Genomic DNA, 21,426 nt, shown 5'->3' on the forward strand with positions numbered 1-21,426 from the left:
TGGTGGATTGTTGTCTCATTGGCAATCATACCACATCTCCTTATTTTTTATAACGAACTGTGCATGCATTAAGGTAGATGGGGGGTCTTAATTAAAATCCATAGAATTTTTTAATAATTTGTCAAAATGTAGTTTTTATCATGCTTTTTTCCAAAATATAATAAAAAGGATAGGTCGCCGGACTTTTTTTCACGCTACAGGTTGTGCAAAATTGTCAGATTGTGTATAGATTATGCATGGAAAAATCCAATTTTGTGTGATAAAAAGAAAACTACATCATAGAATTTTAAGATAAAATGTGAGAAATTGGCTCTTATAACATGCTTTCAGATAAGAAAAAGAAAAAATGGGGTCACCGGACTTGTTTTCTTGCTACATATTAAAATAGGTAATTCATAACACTTTCTATTATAAAAATTACTTTATCTGAGTTATCTCCCATATTATCTGAGTTATCTCCCCTTATGTGGCAAAGTTGAAAAAATTTCATCAAACAAAAATAATGTGTTTTTTTAGAAAAACAGCCGTAAGTATGATAAACCACATGATTTTCTATATTAACATGAAAAGTCTTACACATGAATTACAAACTACTCTCAAAATTTGCACATGTCATTAAAGATCTAGACCAATTGTTATCTGCTACTTCAAAATCAAAGATGGAGGAAGACACCCCAGCCACCTTAATGGATGAAATTTTACAGAATCGACCCTTCTTCAACCTGAGCGAAAATTCTGCTGTTCGTGTAACTTTTTTAGGTCTTTCCACTTTTCGTAGAAAGTAAATAGTCTTTTTATGTTCTAAGAAAATGTCATAAAACTATGACAATGTCATTTACACTGTTCAAACAGCACCGCATGTATAACTTTGTACAACAGAAAAGCTGATTTGACATAAGTGACTATCTATCAACTTTCATTAATGGGCATCTTATCAGTTAACTTCAGAAAGCTTTCAACACAAGTAATTGTTACAGTTTTTCCGTAACAGAACAAAAATAATAATTCAATTTATTTTGTATTTAACCAGTAATGTAGCCAAGGATTCATCTATCGGACATTTTGAGATGTTTAAGTGGCGTGCTTGTTTTGTGTGTAAATAATTTTAGAGGTCCATATGACTTTTAATCAGTTGGTTTATCAATTTTAATCAAAGATGTTTTGGGTTTTCTTCTTTTCTTTTAATTTATATCATGATTATTTGGTATTTCCCTGAAATATTGTTTTAAAGATGAATCATTTAACTTTCTTATACCAAACATTTAAAATTTGAAACTGCGTTAATAAATAGCATTGAAAGTACATCATCTAACAAAATATATCTGTGAGAAGAAAATGAGCCACTCGTTTCCAGGTTGAGATGGAATATGTTCGGTTTTTTTTTATTTTATGAGGTAAGCAATAGACACCTCTCAAATATCTTCTCATGAAAAGTTTGTAAAAGTGACGAAACTGTATTTCCAGCAGCGGGCGATGATTTCTAATCATACAATATTCTTGCAATGAATTTTTTTAAATGTAATGTAAAACTTATCATTTAAGATAACTCTTATCCGCAATTATTTCTTTGTGAATAGTTATCAAAGGTACCAGGCTTATAATTTAATAAGTCAGAAGCGTGTGTCGTCTACATAAGACTCCTCAGTGACGCTCATATCAAAATAGTTAGAAAGCCAAACAAGTACAATACTGTAATGCCCTATTTCATGGTACACCGAACAGAGAAGTAAAATAAATATGGTAATTGTTTCATTATATAGTAGGGTCATCATTTGTGACTTTCATTAAGGGGCATTCTCTGTTAATCACTAAAACACTGCTTAATGATAAATTAACATACACGTTTATACATGAGCTTTAGAATCATCGAGATTGCATTATGTTATGGACTAATTTTATAATTTTTACTGTCCCCCTTTAGATATTACTTTATCGAAAATGAAGTCACATGCACGACAAGTTTGATGAATGAAATTAAAAATGGTTTGACTTCATTCATCTTGTTAATTTTGTTTCATGTTTCTCGAACTTTTCCGTGACCAGACAATACTCGGACTTCACCTAAAGTCATCTCGGGTATCGATTCTGACAGAAAATCAATGATCAGCTGATTGCATTTTATAGCTTTTAGTACAAATTGACCAATTAATGGAGTTGTTGCTTGTATTGCTTAATGACAATGCTAGGTAAATGGTATCATACGTCATCTTGAAGTTTGTAATAATAACTTCGATAAAAATAATTGTTTAAAAGAGGGTACAGCTGTTTTGAAAACTTATACTTTAAACGATGGTCATTGTTTTGAAAACAAGTGTCAAACGTAAGAAAAAAATCTATAATTCTATTCCATGTACTTTAAATATGCATGACGTATCTAGTTAAATTACTAATGATAGACTAAAGATGAATCCTGTATACACAGAAGTAAAAGTTTACAGTATTGTTTAAAAATGACAAAACATTTGTTCTAATTAAGTTCATTTATTACAATGTAGGTTAAAAAATATATAGATATGGAAATAAATAACAAAAGAAACAACAATGTTGCAAACTGGATTTGTTTGTTAACAAGAAGACAAAACCGTCAACATTATCAATGGTTCATTGAAATAATGTTGAGATCAGATAAGTCCCACAATACCGACATAACAATATTATATTTCTATTCACCAATTAACAACGTTGACCAATAAACGATTCAAATGAGGACACCGTCAGATGACCTTTGGCAGAAGGATAAGTACACCTACAAATCATGCTTTAAACAAACACAACTAACATAATGCATGTATTGCTGATAATATCTCTTAAACGAACCTAATCACAAAACCTAAAGTCGACAAATGAACCATAAAAATTACGTCAAGGTCAGATGAATCATGCTTGTCAAATATGTACACTTTGCAATGACGCTATATACCAACAATAACATTGAGAAATGAAACGGGGAACCTAGCAAAGAGACAACAACCCGACCAAAGAGTAGAAAACAGCACACGACTACCAATGGATCAACATAACGAGAAAATACAACACCCGGAGACGGGCTTCAGCTGGCCCCTAAAAAAATACAGTTGTCATATTACTCATTGTAACCGGGATATCTATGTCAAAAATTTATATAAACTTTTAAGCCTTTAACATATGTAAGCAGTCGCTGAACCACAAAAACGAAAGACAAATGCCAGTGGAAATCGTTTATACACCATAGGCAGTATCCAGGTGTTCTACCTTCTGAAATATAAACTTTATACAAATAGTTTACACCCCCGTTTCAGCTGTATAATCATTCTTGTATTTCACATTCTGTCAGGAGACACACAATTTTATTACTTAAGTTCTTTCTTTTCATCTTTCCTGATGATGCATGAATATGTATAAAGTAAAATAATAAAAATACCGAATTCCGATGAAAAATCAAATCGGACACTCCGTAATCAAAAGGCTAACGAATGGATTATAACTGTCATATTCCTGAATTGGTAAAAGCATATTTTTATGTAGAAAATGGTGGATTTAACCTGGTTTTATAGCTTGTATAATCTCTCATTTGTATCAAAACATTCACGTTAGCAGTATATCTTTGTTTTCGAAATGTTTGTTTTGTACGTTCATTTATTAACGTGTTATCTAAGACTCGGGACGATTTAGAGCTTTATATGTTGTATAGTCATATCTCAATTGTTAACGACTGTGTATTGCTATTCATATGTAATCATATCAAGAAATTCCATGCAAGAGTCATGAGCGACAAAGAAAACAACTTGGAACGTATTCATTATTCCTTTGCAGTTTCCACTTTGTTTTCTAACCATCTGAAGGAAGAGTTTCGTATGTGTGTGTATCGCCACTTTGGTGTTTCAAATCTTCATACTCATTTGGGAAGTCGGAATTAGCGATGTTCATGTATTGATTAACTTGAAGTGTTCCACTTTCAGAAGTATTATTGCTTTGGCTATTATTAGTCCAAATATCGCAAGTGCCCAGTTGACTTGGATGACTTAATTCATTTTCGTAACTAGCCGGCATATTATTCGTACTGCCAATAGATGTGTTTATGTAGAAATGAAACAATGTTAAAGAACTTCTACTACTGCTAGAAATTGGTCTATTATCAGAAACTCTATCATTTTCGGAGTTCAGTCGGTTGGTGTTTTCAAAACCGTAACTACGTAAGTTTACTGAATGATAAGAGACACTGTCAATTTCTTCGTACTCGTTATCAACAGACCCATGTTCTTGGTCATCAGGTAATCCAGAGTGTAAGCTAAATTATAAAAGAGATAAACAAATCATACCAATGATACTAAATTCGCTCTGATTTCTCGATATTACTTAATGATTACCGAATATGTAGAATGAAATGCTTAAACCTCATGTACACCTTACATTGTTTAACTCTTTTTCGAGTGCAACATGTATAAACGTACATAATAATTTACCATAATGATTGTAAAATAAGCAAAACCAAAGTGAAAACTGGGTTGAAATGTAGGCCAGAATGATTGTATTGAACATGCTTGATTTTTTTAACGCGACTAACGACCGTACTTCTAGTGAGTGAAACGACTGTTGCACCTAGTGGAATAGAAACTGCTTACCATTCCGAAACACATGAGTTAAACAATGTTAACCCCGGTTGTTGTTGGGATTCGTGTCGCTCAATCTTTAAATTTTTGTAAAGTGTTGTTTGTCTTTTTTTGTCATTTTCCATTAAAGACGTGATGTTGTCTGTTTCTGGTTGAAAGTAATTTTTATTACCTCCTTTGTACCATATTAATTTTACACATTTGAATACATTTATATGTGCTATTGTTTTCAAGTTATTATATGTATGTGTAAATGCAAATAAAATCTCAACAGAGATTGTTTCATTGCTTTTATTGTTCAGATCAAACATGTTTAATGCAATACTATTTTTTCTTAAAACCGTAAGAATATTAATAAGTCACTAAAATGTCAAATGAATGAATAAATGCATCATAGATACCAGGACTAAAATTTATATACATCAGGCGCGCGTTTTGTATACAAAAGAATAATCAGTGACGCTCGAAGAGTACATTTGTAACTGATGTTAATGGAAAGATGTTATATGACGCATCCGATTTTACTCCTTTCGGAGTTCATGCGATTCCATCAGTTTTTTGTTTGTTACCCTGATTTGTTTTCTTCTTTCTCGATTTGTATATATGTTAAGACATAAATTTGACAAATTATTTTAATTCACTCAGTATCAGAAATCAAAAGAAAACAAACGAAATGAAAAACAACATCCAACAAAATATTACACTTTAAACTAAATAGTGCAAAACATGAACCCTATTGAAACCTGAGTTTACATTTGATTCTTTAACTATTCAAAATTAAAATTTGTATAGGAATATTGATATGAAGATATCTTTATATTAAATCAAGTGAGTCATAAGAGCGATATATTGTAACTATACCTTTCTGGTGGATTTGTTGCATTTGGGTGGTCATACAGACCTAAAATAAAACCGATTGTCTGCATACTTAGTAACATGCATTGAAAGTTATTATCTAATGAGGTAACTAACATAGTTGAGAATACCGGTCGAATGATGCCATGAACGGCTGCATATGAAGACAATCAGGCACAGCGAAAACAACAAAACACAAATTTTTGGAAACCTTTATAGTCTGTTTCAACAGAAGTCGTCATAAGTATGATTTGTGACAAAATATGAAAATAGTGTGAACAAATTTCTACTTCGGTGTTTTGTCCTTTTAGGAAAAGGTCGGAAATCTTTCACGAATTAGAGTGTATCCTTCCGGTAATATGTTTCATCCATTAGGTATTTAGCATGCTTAGGGGGTATTTTTCTTCCAAAAGATCCATATTGATCAATGATTGATCAAGATATGATTTGAAGCTCCGAAAAATTGTCCGAAAAACGAAGTTTCTTCTATTGTTACTACGATCCATATAATATTATTGCCTCTTAGAATTAACTCAATCTTAAAAGTATCCATTTAGCAATGTAGCAAGATCTGTGAATAACTTCTTATATTGGACTACGTCGCAACTCGGCTAAAATAATATATATATAAGAGTTAATCAGGTCTACAATAATAAACAATTTTTATTCCGAAATGTCAATTTCAAACTTAACATCATCAAAAATGTTATAACGACTTGCTATGAGTGAAAAATATTAATTTGTGACGAAAAGATAATTTGAGATTCGATGTTAAGTTTCTAAAATGCTCTGTGAAAGGAACTATATAAAATAATGAACAAAAAGAAAATGGCAAAAAGATACAAACCTCTTCTGCTGGCCAAGATAAACACACCGACTATAACCATACCACATACAACGGAAGCACCAATAAGTAGATATACTTGAATAATTCCTGAAGCTGAATTCAGAATTGAATTTTATAAATCGAGGTGTTCACACTTAGTATTCATATGTATAAGTTTTTAGAAGAGTATAGTTATCTATTTTTTTTTTATAAATATGGACAAATGTTTAAATGTTACATTTAATCGAACATAATGAACTACTGACAAAATGTCTTGTTGTTTAAAATTGTCATCTTTCACATTCGTTTTATTTATTTTTGGTATTTGTAAATTAGCATAAATTGTAGCATTTTAAAAGTTCGTTTCTGGCAAAAATGCAGTTACAATAAAATTGAGAATGGAAATGGGGAATGTGTCAAAGAGACAACAACCCAACCATAGAGAAGACAACAGCCAAAGGCCACCAATGGGTCTTCAATGCAGCGAGAAACTCCCGCACCCGGAGGCGTCCTTCAGCTGGCCCCTAAACAAATATGTATACAAGTTCAGTGATAATGGACGTCATACTAAACTCCAAATTATACACAAGAAACTAAAATTAAAAATGATACAAGACTAACAAAGGCCAAATGCTCCTGACTTGGGACAGGCGCAAAAATGCGGCGGGGTTAAACATGTTTTTTGAGATCTCAACCCTCCCCCTATACCTCTAGTCAATGTAGAAAAAACAAACGTACAAACGTACAACAGTACGCACAGTAAAATTCAGTTTAAGATAAGTCCGAGTCCGATGTCAGAATAGGAAACAAAAGAAAATAAACAAAATGACAATAATACATAAATAACAACAGACTACTAGCAGTAACTGACATGCCAGCTCCAGACCTGAATTAAACTGATTGAAAGATTATGTCTTCATCATAAGAATATCAGACACAATCCCTCCTGTTAGGGGTTTAGTATTATACCGTCATAAAATATATGAGAAGAACATAACCCGTGTCATGCCAACAACTGGTTTTAGAATAAATATGTTTAATTCCGATGCAAAGACCCTATAAGTGAATCAATATTAAAGCCAAAATATGCAATCTTTAATGACATGACAACAGTATCGTAACTATATCCCTTCTTAATAAGTCTGTTTAAAGGTTTTGTTAGCTTTTGAGGTGAATACTGACATTTTTGTGCATTGTAAAGAATATTACCATAAAAGATTGGATGTGAAATACCCGAACGTATAAGATGTCTGCGTGTTGAGTTATATTTACGAATGATGTCCTTATACCATGTATACCGATGATAAAATTGAGTAAATGTTTTGACTAGTTTATGATATCGAAAACCCTGGTGTAATAATTTTTCAGTAATATATAAATTTCTCTCGCTAAAATCTAATACGTTGTTACATACACGAGCGAATCGTACAAGTTGAGATATATAAACACCATCAGATGGTGACAAGGGAACGTCACCATCTAAAAATGGATAATTAACGATAGGAAATGAAAAATCATCTCTTTCATCATACATTTTTGTAGTAAGCTTCCCGTAATGATATAGATATCAAGATAGAGGAAAGGAAAGTGGTCATTGTTAGTATTAGCTGTATTTCTGCATTTTAAAGATCAATAAGTAAAAATTCAGAGAATATTTTTTGGTACGCGTCAGGTAGTTAAAATAAGTAATTTCAAAGATATGTCATGTTTATTTGATTTCACTCGTAAAGTGACGTGAATATTCATTTGCAGATATATTTGATTTCAAATAAGTAACTATTGTTCAACATTAATGTCCAAGAAAATGTCATACCCCATTTCGGTAATCTGGTGTTAGTACTCCAGTTGTCTGTTTTATTCTGTGCAAGTGAACACTGGTAAGTGCCATCGTTGATCATTTTATATTCCTTAAACAATAGAGTTTTATTTAGAACGTATGCGTCTATGCTTTCATTGCAGCTAGTGTTTTCCTCAACCCCTGATAAATTACAGGTGCATGTGTAGGTATACAATTCACTGTTGTTAAGTTTTCGGTGCTCCTTTTCTTCACTTGAAATCCCTAAAAAAAGTCAAAATTGACGGCATAGGAATAGAACACGTTTTCATAAATTTGAATAATCAAATTGAAACTGGAGTTTGTGACTATTTTTATTTTTTTTAAACAATCAAATTAAATTTTTTTAACTTGCAGACACAATTTATCCCGTGATATATATCTCGATTTTGAACTATAATACAATATTTCAAGACTAGTTCACATTAATTCTTATTTGCCATATACACGTTAACACGGTAATAGTTTACAGTAGTGGTGCAAAGAACATATCTGAATGTGTATATCTAAAATCATTGCAGCGGACCTGCAATTAATCTTTAACTTTCACAATGTTATACTCTAGAATATTTTTATAGACCGTGGTAAACGAAACACTGTGGAAACAATATTTGCAATAAAATGTTTTTGCTCAGTGGCTTTTATACATATTTCAGGATTTCTTGAAATAGGAAAATTATATAAAAATTTGTTGTAAATATTTGAATAGATTTGGGTTTTCGGTGCTTTACATTAAAACTCAAATCACTTAATTTGCTAGGCAACTAAACGTTTTCTGAAGGTTTAACAGTGTTTAAATTTAGCTAAATATACATTTTCATAGTATTTTCAACCTGCAAGAATCCGAAAAGCTTGTTACGTGGGAGTTTATAAATTTGCACAGGTTTGTTTTACTGCATATAATAAAAATGTAGATCTTATACCATCATAGTACCATATTTTGTACTGAGTTTAAGAGAAATCTTGACAAATCGTAAGTAAACCATTCACTTACATTCAATCTTTAAATGAAATTCAGAATCAACATCGGTAATACTGCATTGGTGCCCAGTCACCGTGAAACATATATATCTATCTGTTTGTCCTTTCATTTTGTCTTTGTTCGTCTCCACTATTCCTGTTAGCTGAGGGGAATCTTTCAGTTTGAAAAAATCATTGAATAAATCATAACTATCAGATCTATTGGAGAATATGGTAGTACCGTCTGAGCATAAAACGTATCTTTGTCGAACTGCATGTCTCCATACATTAACGTTAAGATACTTTGAGAATGTGCTGAGCAGTTCCGACATCTCTACAACAAAACAAAATCGAATATGCGCTTTTAATCGTATTGATTTGTTGAAGATAAATGAACGCCGCTTCAAAGCAACATGCTCTATTGTAGAGATAGCTTTTTAATCTTTTTTTTTAAGTCGTTTTCAAATCCATGCCAAGTGCCCTTCATCATACTAAGACTATCCTTTTAACTAAATTATAAACACATAAACATGATTAATACAACTGTGTTATAAATAAAAATAGTAGGTACCATGTCCCATTGAAAAACAATTTAAAGACGCACGGGTTATAGTTTTGTAAACTGGTAATTGCAATATGGTGTGGATTCATTTTTCTAGCTTGAATTTTGAAGCCTTAAAATGTTTTCTACAAGCAGCCAGTAGTGAATGATTAAATGTCAAACGAAATAATACAAAGAAAGGAATTGGGAATGGAAACGGGGAATGTGTCAAAGAAATAACAACAGAGAGGCAAAATATATCAAAGGGACATTTAGATTCATAAGTAAAAAATAAACTGACAATGCTATTACTAAAAAAAAAGACAAACAGACAACAGCAGTATACAAAGCACAACATAGAAACTAAAGACTGAGCAACACAAACCCCACCAAAAACTGGGGTGATTGCAGGTGCTCCGGAAGGGTAAGCAGATCCTGCTCCACCTGTGGCACCCGTCGTGTTGCTCATTGTAGTACAAACCCGGTAATAAGTCTAATTCGGTAGGCCATATTCGGGGAAAGGGGGACGGAATTGTAGTTACGACAATCGGAACATATCTGCTATCATCTGTGAATATGTGGATATTCCATAACGGTCAACCAACTCGTGATGGCGTCCGTATAATTAACGAAGAGTTGGTCCGACCAAAGAGCAGAAAACAGCCCAAAGTCACCAATTGGTCTCCAACACGGCGTGATTATTAACATTTAACAATATTTGGTAATGTAACCACTGTAAATAATATTGGTGTCGTCTTCTTTGAACAATATATAAGACTGATTTTCCTTTATTGATCAAATGTGTAGTAGATGTTCGACATAAAAGTACTCAGTCCTTAAGATAACACATCTTTCATTCATATATTTTATTACTCATTTTTTACCTTAGCATAAAATTTCCTTCAGGAGATTTTACTTAATTGAACATGAACATGTGCGTTTTTATTTTATTTTGGTGGGTTGCTGTTTCCCCAGATTTCTTTTTATTCATATGCTTGACGAAAATCAATTTGAATGAAATGACTAGTGTAAGTCAACGTTAAAAATAAAGTGCCTTGTACCGATCGTTTGAGCTAAACCTACTGCTACTCATATTACAATTTGTTCTTATGTTGTGCTGTTAAATCATTGTCCAAGGTAGGGGATAGGTTGAGCGCTCATTAACATGTTTAACACTGCGACATTCTTTATGTACAAGTTCTAAGCAAGGCGCCTGTAGGGCAGTGGTTGACGTTTGTTCATTTTTGTCATTTTGTTTCTCTTGTTTTGTTATAACTTAGGCTATTTGAATTGTTTCACATTTTTCAGGTCAGGTCCTTTTAAAACCAAATATACGGTATGAGTTTTGCTCATTTGTGCCTATTCTGACATCCACTTCATTTGAAGTCTGAAGGATAGTTGTCTCATTAGTTATCTTACCACATTTTCTTTATTTTATATATACTCGGGATGTAGTTTTTTAATGCATTGAATTATACACGTGTACTGATCTTATTATTTATTGTTATCTACTTTACAGTTTTTCGAAGACTTTAACGTGAAGATATAAATTAAAAATTCTGACTTATTTTTGAATTTCCAATAATAAAATTGAGAATGGAAATGGGGAATATGTCAAAGAGACAACAACCCGACCAAAGAGCAGATAACAGCCGAAGACCACCAATGGGTCTTCAACGCAAATGTTCATTTAAGAAAGAATATTTCCACAATATTTTGTTCTATTCATACATTCTTAAGCATTAAGTGGCGTTATATATGGTAAAATGTGTCCTTCTATCCGATAAACCCTCTTTTCGAAGAGGCAGTTTAAATATTCCTTTCTTTTTTCGAACTTAACACTGCATATATGCTGTAATAGAAAAGAAAGGATATGAGGTATCATCCATGACACAAAATCAGTATATGCACAGCATTAAAAAAAGTAAGGAAACAGAGATTTTATTCCTGTTCTTCATATCAAAGAAACAGTGAGGCCTTCAACACGGAGTAAACAACTCTCACCTCACTGCCAACTTCAGACGCCCCCTAGCACCGGTTTGAGCGGACTTTTTTTTGCAAAATTGACGATCATGCCACCGCTGTGAATTGAAAAAAAAGTCATGGAGTACTATCAATAAAAACAATCTGGCATATAAAGCCTCAGTTTTCCGTTAATAGTTACGGACGGAATATGCCAAGGTCAAATTCAAAACTCATAAGACGCATATAAACTGACAACACAACGACAAATAAACGACTAAAAATATCTATGCATACTTGATGAACAACTTTGGTAATATAAAGATTAGTACAAAATTTGATATTACCGTACCTGATTTTATTGTTGTTTTTTATTGTGTTGTTTTTTGGCATTGAAAAGGAATACAAGTTTGTTTTGGACACTTCCAAAAGTTGTGGTTCGGAGAATTTAGAACATGTCTATATGCATAGAAACTTTTATGTTCATCTCTAGATGTAGTTTGTGTATTTTATACTGGGTTTCTGTCGCTTTGGATTATTCCCACTTCGCTATTCAGTCAAATTGGTAAACTAGGAATGTTTGTATTAATGAAAGGTTTATTTTCTTTAATTTTTTTATAACTCAATGAAGACGTTTTACTTACTGCATAGGGATACGGTAACTATTCCTTCCTGATGCTCACCGCCAACAATTCCTTGACAACTATACTTTCCCTCATTACTCTTAGTGAAATTGTAAATGTTTAAGCTGGACTTTCCTTCATTTAATGCACTATTGATACTATACTTGAATTTGAATTCAGGATTAATGACATTCATTATAACAATTGGTTTTGATTCTTCATAATACCATGAAACATTATCCTTCTCAGTCAGTTTTAAAGGACATGTGATTTTAGCTGTGGTGTATTCTTTTACAAATGTCTTATTACCGTTTGAAATATCTAAAAAAAATATTATCGTTGAAAAAAGCTCTCCTACTCCTCGGATGTGTGGTATATGAAATGAGTTTTTGGTATCAAGTGAAAACCTGTATTCTAGACAAAAAAGACAAATATTTACTACAGTGCTTTTTGATAAATAAAAGGTCAAAGTGACTATATAATTCAAAGCAATCTGAAAGGTCAATGACCAATATTTTCTCCGTGTTTCCATTTCACATGATGGATTGATTGTTGTTTTTTTAACAATCTATTGTGATTATGTTATGCGTACAGGAAGAGAACAATTTAGTTATCTATCCAATATGTACGTTAAGTAATCGGTTTATCGAGATAAGGGCGATAACTCTAGACTGCAACTAGACTTAAGGGGAAGTATACTTTGTCTTTAAAAAATCAACCTACGGACCCCTCAATGAAGTGCTGCAAGAATTCTTTAACGAGGAATAACGAGGTGGGGCCCAGATTTAATTCCACAATCCCGATCAGACGTGAGTGTGCATTTATATCTTCAACACATCCAAACGAACGCACTTCTTTGGCACGTGTTGAAATCTAGGTAGGAAATGCCGAGGTGACCATTTCTATGAACTCATATTTGACCTTTATTTTGACATGATTTAAAATAGAATTATTTGAAACATAAATTAAAACAATCACTCTTGTGCAAACGTAGGTCGAGATAAGCGAAAAATCATTAACGTCAGCCTTACTATAGTAATTTTTCTTTTCCAATTCATTTGACACTTGACATTATGTTTTTAAATGCATTGGATATCTCAAGAACCAATAGAAGGTTAATGATACTCTTGTACGCTCTATAGTTTTGCATTCCTTACACTGAATTAGATTTCTTCATAAATAAGCAATTGTTCCAGTGTGAACCATACGAGAAATATATTGGTTTTCCATGTTATGTTCTCTAGACTGCTGTTCGTCATTCTGTCATTGTACGTTTTACCACCACAAACTTTTGAAGAATAAAATAAATAAATTTTTCATTATTTTTTTTTTTTTCAACGAGAAGTATGTCAAATATATAAACAATGCAATGATAAATTTAAATTTACTTACGAAGTAATAAACACATCAACAGTTCAAACTGCATTTCTATTAGAATTATGACATTCGGTGCTAAAAAAATAATGTTCGTATTACTGAAGGAAAAGAAAGAAAATGCATAACTAGTATATACAATTAATGTGTCCAGCTACCTCAGACAAGGTTGACCTCAATTTGTCTACAATTTTAGGTTCCTTTGGTCATATAGTTCTTCCCTCGTCTCGTGAGTAATACAGCAGTTGTGTTCAATTCGTTCCCTTGGTTAATATAGACGAGTGTATGATTTTGTCAGGTTGTATGGACGTCCCTTTTTTAAACTATCTTGGTTTTTAATAATTTTATTAGTACTTTTAGCGTAATGTACATTCTTGCTTTCAAATATTATGCTTTTAGCGTACGTTATGAAGGTAAAACCAGACAACTGCTTCGGCATTTTAAAATGTATGAACATGAATGTTCTTTGTCAGTTTCCAAGTTTGTATTTTTTTTTTTTTTTTTTTTTTTTTTTTTTTTTGTAATGGACATATAATTTCCTGCCTTTATTGGATTAAGAGTTATGACTTCCCGCTAAGAATTTGTCCTCTTTTTGTGACTGTCCGCTTGGGATCACTATTTGTTTAGATATATAAAACTTACATTTAATCAGTGGATTTTGTGATACTGTGATAAATTTATATTAATAATGAGGAAATATTTCGAAGTAGAATTTTGAATTATGACAAAAGGAAATGACAGTGAATATTATTGAGTTAATTAAGTACGAAACATTTCCGATTATCTTGAAATATTTTTCCTCAATATAACAATGAGACATATTCAAAATTCGGCCAATTGATGATATTTGTACTCAGTGGGTTTGAGAATTATTGACCTAACAATATATTCTATATCAGGAAATAAGAGTTGGATCGTTGTCTTTTTTCCTTTTCAATTTAGGTGACAGTAGTTTACAGTGGTTTAAATCTCGTTTATCGATTAACATGAGACGACTAAATATAGCAAACAAAACGTCGGGAATCACATGAACTCCAAAAGAAGCGAGAACAGATGAATTGATAGGGTGAAATAGAGGCGAAAGATACCAAAGGAATATTCAAGTCGAAAAAAAAAATGTCAATGCCATAGCAAAAAACGAAAATTTTCCATAAGGCAAACAAAAGTAAACAGAACACAACATAGAACTGGGCGATACGAACCCAACACAAAACCGTTACAGTGTTGATTTAAATAATAAAGGTTTGCAAGCTTATTTTCTAGCTACTTGGGTAAAATTGAACCCCACTAAAAACCGATGGTGATTTCAGTAAATAATTAACATTTTTTCATCAACATTTTACTACTATATACGAATCGTTTTAATCTTTCGTTCATATAATTGACTAACATTAGATTTAAAGATGGCAAAGTCTTACAAATCTAGTTAAAAATGGCTTTAAGAATTTGAAATTTCGATTAAGTGTTGTTTATATTCACATCCAGTGGTCAAAATGAAATGCGTATTTTGACGATCAATAAATCAATTAAAAATGTTCTGCAACCAAGATTAATCTTGTAAAAGGGAATACAATAGCAGATCAGAAAAAAAAAACCAGCCGTACTACATACAACCAAATCACCACTTTATGCGTTGATTACGGGTGCATTCTTGTGACGGCAACACAATATTCTCCTAATACGGTTTGGATTGAATGTAAACTTACCGATATAATTTGATTGTGTATTTATTAGTAGTAAAAACAAGTAAGTTTTCTCTATAAGACAATTAGTGGCTATCGTTCTGTATCAGCGATCCGTGTTAATATCAATATGCAGGCTTCTATCAGACCCCAACATAAACATTCTTTTTCAGGTGGTACAATGTATCAAACTTGCTGAAAGGTCACATCATCAAGCAAAACCTTATTTTTTTTCTTTTGATCTTTTTTTGGTGTTCAAACTACAGTGAATACATACATTGTAAAAGATTAAAGCGAATTAAAATATATGACATTGTTATTATGCGAATAAGAATCATGAAACATTTAACATGTTCAAATCTTCAATGTGAAAATACAGTATATGATACTATATAAAGAAAACTTTGGAGTCCAATAACTATGCAATCAAAATAAATTAAACAAATTCCATAAGTTCCTCCCATCTGTCGACAAATGACTCGTATTTATCTTTAGAAAGGTTTAAATATTCTAAAATTTCAAAACGTCTTTTCAAAAATTTGCGGAAAGCTTGAGCAGCTATCAACAGACCCTTAAAATCTTAACTGCAAGGACTACATTTGTTTCATTTTGTTTTTGGGCATAGCGTTGTCTGTCATTCCGAATTCTGATAATCCCCGGGGTATTGTTTTCATTTTGTTTCACACAATTTTAATTATCATAAAAAGCATCCTTTTTTTATTTTTGCTTTATGTTTTCATATTGGATACCTGGAATAAAGAGAACAACCATAGTACAATATGTAGTAAAACAAATACAGCGTTTCTAATACAGATGAGTTATGCATCTTTCTTCGACGAATGTCACTTTAAACAACTAAAACAAAGAAAATAATACTAAGCACACAATTTTCAAATTTTTGTCGACCCAAACCGCCTCGACATATCATAACAAAGACTGTTAAAATATGATTGTTAGGACTGAAAATTTGCTTTAGCTATTTAATTTATTTCTATATATAGATAAGGGAAAATTATTGACTACAGTTATGTAGATGAAGTAAATGAAATTTACTATATAGATGATGTTCTCTCACTAAATAATTCAAAATTTGGTGACTATGTTGAACGCATCTATCCCATCGAACTTTAGATAAAGGATACAGATACAGTTAAGTCTGCTTCATATTTTGACTCAAATCTAAAAATGGACAATGAGGATCGGTTGAGAACAAAACTTTACGACAAAAGAGATGTTTTCAGCTTCCCAATTGTGAACTTTCCATTTCTATGTAGCAACATTCTAGGGGCGCCTGCATCTGGAGTAGATATCTCCCAATTGATACGATATTCCCGGGCTTGTATTTCCTATCATGATTTTCTTGATAGAGGGTGGCTACTCAAAAGGAAGTTATTAAACTAAGAGTTCCAAATGTTGAAGTTGAAATCATCTCTTCTTAAATTTTACGGACGATAGATAGATGATAGCGGATATGTTCCTTATGTCGTTACTACAATTCCGTCCTCTTTTCACGAATGTGACCTACCTAATTGGACCTATTACCGGGTTTGTACTAACATAAGCAACACGAAGGGTGCCACATGTGAAGCAGGATCTGCTTACCCTTCCGGAGCACCTGAGATCGTGTTGCTTAGTCTTTAGTTTCTATGTTGTGTTTTGTGTACTATTATTTGTTTGTCTTTTTCTGTTTTTAGCCATGGCGTTGTCAATTTGTTTTCGATTTATGAGTTTGATTGTCCCTCTTGTATCTTTCGCTCCTCTTTTACTGACTAGTGTGTCTGGCTTATTTATTTATACTTAGACTTTGTTAAAGCCATTGACAAAACTTTCTCGTAAAATTATGATAAAAACTCTTGACCGTTATAGCAGCTTAAGTAATGAAACGTTCAGTGGTGCTTATTAATATATGTAGTGAAAGATCACATTTAAAAGTAAAAAAAAAAAAAAAAAGTTCAAAACGGTAAGTCCCTTGTGACATGGCAAAATCAAAAGCTAAAATACATCAAGCGAATGGAAAACAACTGTCATATATATATATATATATATATATATATATATATATATATATATATATATATAAGTCTAGAGATTTGCACAACGATACTAATATAAGATGGTATTATACGAAGATGTTGTTAATAAATCGTGTTGACAATATTTGTCAACACGATTTATTAACAACATCTTCGTATAATACCATCTTATATTAGTATCGTTGTGCAAATCTCTAGACTTATATATTTTTTTCCTTATCTGCACAGTATCGTCTATTCTAGACGATCCGGTACATAGTAAATTTGCTGGTTGGTCCTTTTTATAGACTTCTATATATATATATATATATATATATTCCTGGCTTGGTACAGGTATTTCTTTGCGTAGAATAAAGACAACAGTCGTATCCCGCTTTTTAAATTGATGGCACTTTGTTTATAGAAGACCCAAACCTGTTCCGGCGAATCCCTTTCTTCTTCAGAATTAAAATTTACAAATACTTAACATTTCATTATTGTGATTTCTGAATAGTTATATTAATATTAATGTATTAATTGTATTATGTATATTAATCAGTCTTTGGTAGTTGATGTAGTGTTAGGTGAACTACTGATTGTCTTTTTTTTAAGTCATCGTTTGTCTTTCTTTGGCGGGTGAAATATGCATAGCAGAAGATATCGACACACGCGGTCTCGATCCGCTTTGGAGATCATGCTATTCATTTATTTGTTGTTTTAAATTTGCGTAGATTATCTTAATGGGTAATTATCGTTTTTAATGATTAGTTGTAATATATTATCAACCTTACCTTCAATGAATAATTCAAACTTCGATTAAATATAATTTATCAAAAAGGAAATAATTCAAAGGTGGTTTTTGAAAAAGGACGAAGGGAAATAAACGTCATCGATATTGAATTTATGAGTAATCAAAATATCCGATTGTCTTGCATTAATTGCTTCCTCATTATGACGATTAAACATACTCAAATGTTGGTTAATATCTGTAAAATTAGCAGTCTGTGTTTACGAGCATTCTCTACTCTACAATGCTTTTCCTTACACACAGTAATAGGCGTTGATTTTTATGTTTGCATCTTTAAAACAAAGATAAAATATGTTTATCTGAACAGTTTACCTTTACACATGGAAAGGCCATAACTGTTCGAAATTTATTATGAGATTGTAATTATTATGATTATTTATCTTGGCCTTTTGTGTTTTGTGTGTCCTTCATAATCGGTTGTGACCTGTTAATAATTGTTTACAAAATAATGGTATTGTGTAATTGAGATCACTGGAACATTCGTAGATAGTGATGGAATGATTAGAACTTTCTATTAGAATTGCATAGAATTATTATAATCTACGATGCGTCTTTTTAAAATAAAGGCAACAGTAGTTTACCGGTGTTCAAAAGTTATAAATCGATTGAGAGAAAACAAATTCGGGCTACAAACTAAAGTTCTTAAAGTTTCCTTTCTACAATGTTCTAGAAGTTTACCTTCTACAGTGTTCTAGAAGAGAGGCGAAAGATACGAGTTGGTTGACCATTATGGAATATCCGTTTCACAGTTGATAGCGGATGTCCGTTATATCGTAACTACAATCCCGTCCCTTTTTCACAAATGTGACCTACAGAATTAGACTTATTACCGGGTTGGTACCAACATGAGCAACACTACGGGTGCCTCATATATAGCAGGATCTGCATCAGAGGGCATCAGAGTTACTGTGAACAACCTCCATAGATTTGTTAATCATTTATGAATACTAAAATATCTGAACAATATGTAACAGTACATATAATGCAACTCCCACTCCAGGTGGAACAGTATAACACGTTTTGCTTGTCTATGCCTCACACAAGTATTCATCTTTTAATAATAATACATGTTTAAAGAATTAGTCAAACTTTCTGTCATAAAAAAGAAAGACCAACTAAAGATTTTGATATTTTGTTTTAAAAAGGGAGAATACTTTTTTGTACATTTTTATGTATCTTTTACGCCCGTATAATCCTGACTCTCATCAAACTTTTATGTAGTTTTCTCCCAAATGGTCTCGAGCGTCCGTGATTACGTTTATTGACACTTTCATGAATGACAAATCATTCAACAGATCATATATAATACATAACAATATGACATAATTTTAATATCAAGTGTTTATGTTTTAGAAAAGAAACTGCTGCAAACTTTTAATTTGGTGGGGTAAAATGTCTCTCTAATATTCAATGTATAGGAGTTAATTAATGTTAAACTGTGTGAAAATAAAATGTGAAACTAGTAACAACAATTTCGAAATATTTAGTTACAAAATGTCTAGATATTAGCAAATTTAGGAGTTTGCTGTGGATAAGAATAGCCTATGATCATGATATGCTACATACTTCATACTCAAAGAAATTTATGTAAATACGATGAATCGATTATAAAATACTGTATTTCAAACTACTACGACAAAATAATCACTTAATTTGTACCTCAAAATCAGCATAACTAAATATAGACATATTCTAGGATTCAATAACGTTGTGCACGTATTAAACAAGTGTAAGATTACACAAAGAAATTAAAAAACAAAACAGTATGTAACAGAACTGGAACTGATTTTTTTTTTACAAGAAAGTATCAGAGGTCATACTCTAGAACTTTCATTTTATTTCATTCAATTGCTGTTTGATAAGAAAAAAGTGTACCGGTGGTTTATATAATAACAGTATAATTATCACCATTAGCATTACTGATTTCAATATATCTGGTACAAAAAATGAAGGATTTACAATACTTGACGTACAATGTCTTTATCAACAATAGCATAATTGAAACAAAACATCTGGCTTGAACGTTTTATCGAGTAATTTATCTACAAATATCGACATTGCTTTTTGCATTTCTTGTTATACAAAGAAGCATCAGGAATAATTAGCAAACTAATTTCTAAACAAACCATACAGATGGATGGAAAATAGTATTCATGTAAGTTCTTTTTTTAAAAGTGGAAATTTGTGCTACACAACATTTTCTCAACAATAACAAACAACTACCGATAGAAAAGCTAAATATCTGATCAAAGATCACACTGATAATTCATGTTCATTATTAAATCTTTGGTCTCAACATTCTTGATCTTTCTCGTATACGACATTTTGTCAATTTCAACTAAAGTGTGAATTTATCTTATTGCAATATAAACTAGGCAAAACAAATCATTTCTAATAATCATAACTAACATCTTCATATGCTTGAATATCAGTCGTGGTAGTTTTTTCCAGTTGTTCGTATGTATTCATCAAATTTGTATTTACGTATAGGTTAACGGCTAAATCTGTGACAGTTTCACAGCTGTGGTTACGGTAGGTATCTGTACTGTTCAAACTCACAGTCTTTTGTTCATTGATTGCCTCGGTATTGCTATTTCTAGAAACGTTAAATTGATAATAAGCGCTTGCACCTCCACTTAATGTAGGGTTTAATCTAATATTTCTTCCACTGTTGCAATTTCTCCATTCGACCGAATGATGGTTTACACTATCTGTTATATCAAAATTATCAGGTACCATTTCTTCATCATGCTTGTGTTCTTCTTCAGTAGTCCTTTTTCTAAAAATAATTAAACTCTGCTATTACACATGCAATATAAAATGTCAACCGACACATATTTGTCTTATATTATTTTCTGCCTATTAACAACATTGCTATATATATACTAACACACGGCTTGTTCTTTCAAATGTACAATGTATATTGAATTAATTCTTTTGTCTGCCCTGTATGTAAATGTCTGATTTGTTTATCATTAATATTATTACTGTTGTTTGTTTCCCTTTCAAATGATTTTATATCTGTTTAGGACATAATGCTGCTTAAAGTTTCATTACGTAAGTGCATTTTTAGTTTTCAATGTAAAAGGTGGAAAACAAATGATACCGTATTTTAAGTTTAAATTCCAGTGAAAAAAAGACAATACCATGGCAAAAATAAACTCATAAAAAACAAAAACCTGAGTACTCGAACTCATTAAATCAAGGGTTGAATTCAGATGCTCCGGAAGAGTAACAGCTTTTTCTCTGCGTGTGGCCATTTGCGATTATGCAACCGTTGTTTTGAAATTGTGCAATTTGGTCACGATAGGTGAGGTATAGATATAAGAAATGATTGGTACAGACTGAAGAAAAATGCCG

The 21,426-nt window shown here is 31.8% G+C and overlaps 1 protein-coding gene across 2 annotated transcripts; it reads right to left on the reverse strand.

Annotated features, from left to right (window-relative positions):
• Positions 1 to 2,497: 2,497 nt before the first annotated feature.
• Positions 2,498 to 15,512, reverse strand: LOC127712669 (uncharacterized). Of its 2 annotated transcripts, XM_052219255.1 has the most exons (8): positions 15,271 to 15,512; positions 13,583 to 13,642; positions 12,212 to 12,511; positions 9,099 to 9,398; positions 8,084 to 8,329; positions 6,292 to 6,384; positions 5,451 to 5,490; positions 2,498 to 4,267 (listed from the first exon to the last, which is right to left on the reverse strand). In XM_052219255.1, the coding sequence occupies exons 2-8, from the start codon at positions 13,614 to 13,616 to the stop codon at positions 3,808 to 3,810; spliced, it is 1,473 nt and encodes a 490-aa protein (XP_052075215.1). In that variant the 5' UTR covers positions 13,617 to 13,642; positions 15,271 to 15,512; the 3' UTR covers positions 2,498 to 3,807. The 2 variants fall into 2 exon arrangements, with proteins under 2 accessions (XP_052075215.1, XP_052075214.1); XM_052219254.1 differs by lacking the exon at positions 15,271 to 15,512 and having other exon boundaries at positions 13,583 to 15,052.
• Between the last annotated feature and the right edge of the window lie 5,914 nt (positions 15,513 to 21,426).

Source organism: Mytilus californianus, unplaced genomic scaffold (genome assembly GCF_021869535.1).
Source record: "Mytilus californianus isolate M0D057914Y unplaced genomic scaffold, xbMytCali1.0.p SCAF_8, whole genome shotgun sequence".
In the NCBI taxonomy this organism is placed as follows: domain Eukaryota; kingdom Metazoa; phylum Mollusca; class Bivalvia; order Mytilida; family Mytilidae; genus Mytilus; species Mytilus californianus.